Source organism: Alosa sapidissima, chromosome 9 (genome assembly GCF_018492685.1).
Source record: "Alosa sapidissima isolate fAloSap1 chromosome 9, fAloSap1.pri, whole genome shotgun sequence".
Lineage (NCBI taxonomy): Eukaryota > Metazoa > Chordata > Actinopteri > Clupeiformes > Clupeidae > Alosa > Alosa sapidissima.
The window spans coordinates 22,602,700-22,604,292 of NC_055965.1; the positions used below are offsets into that span (position 1 = coordinate 22,602,700).

The following is a 1,593-nucleotide window of genomic DNA, read 5'->3' on the forward strand; positions in this document are numbered from 1 at the left end:
GTTGCTCTTCACAGCTGCAGGAGTTGTCAAACATTCACAAACAAGTTGTTTTAGACAGATTTGAAGTCGCATTTCACGCCATGATCACTACACTACTACCACTCCACGCAACTCTGACAAAAGACATGTAAAGTAGGCCTATATCTTTGCAAACTGTATAGCATTAAACTGGATTCGATCCTGCAATAAATTAACACACCTATAATCAGGTGTGCAATAAATTAACACACCTATTATCTATCTATTTAGCGCAATATATCTTTGAGCTACCCCAATTCTCTCAAGTGTCATGTCAAATCACCTATCAAATAACCACATTGCAAAATGTGATATCTTACTAAGTGTTATAATCTTCAAAATCTAGTTAGTATTGTTTTTAGTATACGGATACTTTGAGCTTTCTTGTAAGATTATTTGAGGAGAATGTTTGAGGAGAATTCCGGTATTTAGCACTTTGAGTCCCTTTTCTGGTTTGTTTTGGATGAGCTAGAGTGGTGGTACACAGAAACAGAGTTGCACAGTCTTGAAAACGAACATTAAAGGAGAAGTTCGGTGTGATATTGACCTAAAATGTGTTGAAACATGATACCGAGTGTAAACTTTTGTCTCATAGCCCATCTCGGCTTGTCCCCTGCATTCCGAAATCCGGCGCTAGTTAGCCGAGGCTACCAACAGGTTTTTGGGAGTGCCTCGGGCCTTGGGCTAGCCATGCAAATAACTCCCTATTTCCCACCATTTACGAGGCTCAAAATAAGTCCACACTAATTCATCCAAAACAAATCAGAAAAGGGACCAGCAGTGGCGCGACTAGCTGGGACACCTGCACCGTACGCCAGCAACCCGGGTTCGATTCCCACCCCGTGGTCCTTTCTGGATCCCACCCCGACTCTCTCTCCCACTCACTTCCTGTCAGTCTCCACTGTCCTATCTGAGTAAAGGCATAAAAAGCCCCAAAAATATACTTTAAAAAAGAAAAGGGACTCATAGTGCTAAATACCGGAATTATCCTTTAAGTGACATAGCAGGCAGCAAGATGTAACCGTCAACTTACATAACAGCTAGTCTTCATGTTGTCACCTAACACAGTCAACATGTTGTCTTGCATTAGGTGACACAAATGATTACCTTACACTGCCCTTATCTTATAACTCCTTGTTCAACAGACTACTAGGCATATGGTTTTCAAAAGTCAAATGCTCCCTGACACGAAAATTAAGAGCGTTTCTTGACTTGAAAAATAAGCTAGCCTACATATTTTTGCAAACTCGCTTCATTCATTCCTTCAAGACGTTGCAGGCTGGTGTGCTTAAATGTAAATAGTTTCTTCTCTTAACAATTATTATTTTTTATTTTTTATTTAGGCTAACTACCCAGATAGCAAGCGCACGTTGGCCCCGCATTCTGTGTGGATGTGGGCTACAAGGCCCAGTCTTCACAGTGTGTGTGTGTGTGTGTGTGTGTGTGTGTGTGTGTGTGGTCTTTTTTTTACTACCAGGAATCCACCATTTTGATTAATAGCACTAAAGTTTGAAAAATATTCTTAGATTCCTTTCTTATTGTTATGAGACTACAATTCAGGTGGTTCCTGTTCCC

General features: G+C 40.7%; 1 protein-coding gene across 1 annotated transcript in view; it reads left to right on the forward strand.

Annotated features, from left to right (window-relative positions):
• The first annotated feature begins 423 nt into the window (after positions 1 to 423).
• LOC121718464 (adhesion G protein-coupled receptor E5-like) overlaps positions 424 to 1,593 on the forward strand; it is a 14,457-nt gene continuing 13,287 nt past the window's right edge. Inside the window, 1 exon segment of the mRNA XM_042103477.1 lies at positions 424 to 442. Within this exon segment, the coding sequence (XP_041959411.1) occupies positions 424 to 442 (19 nt within the window).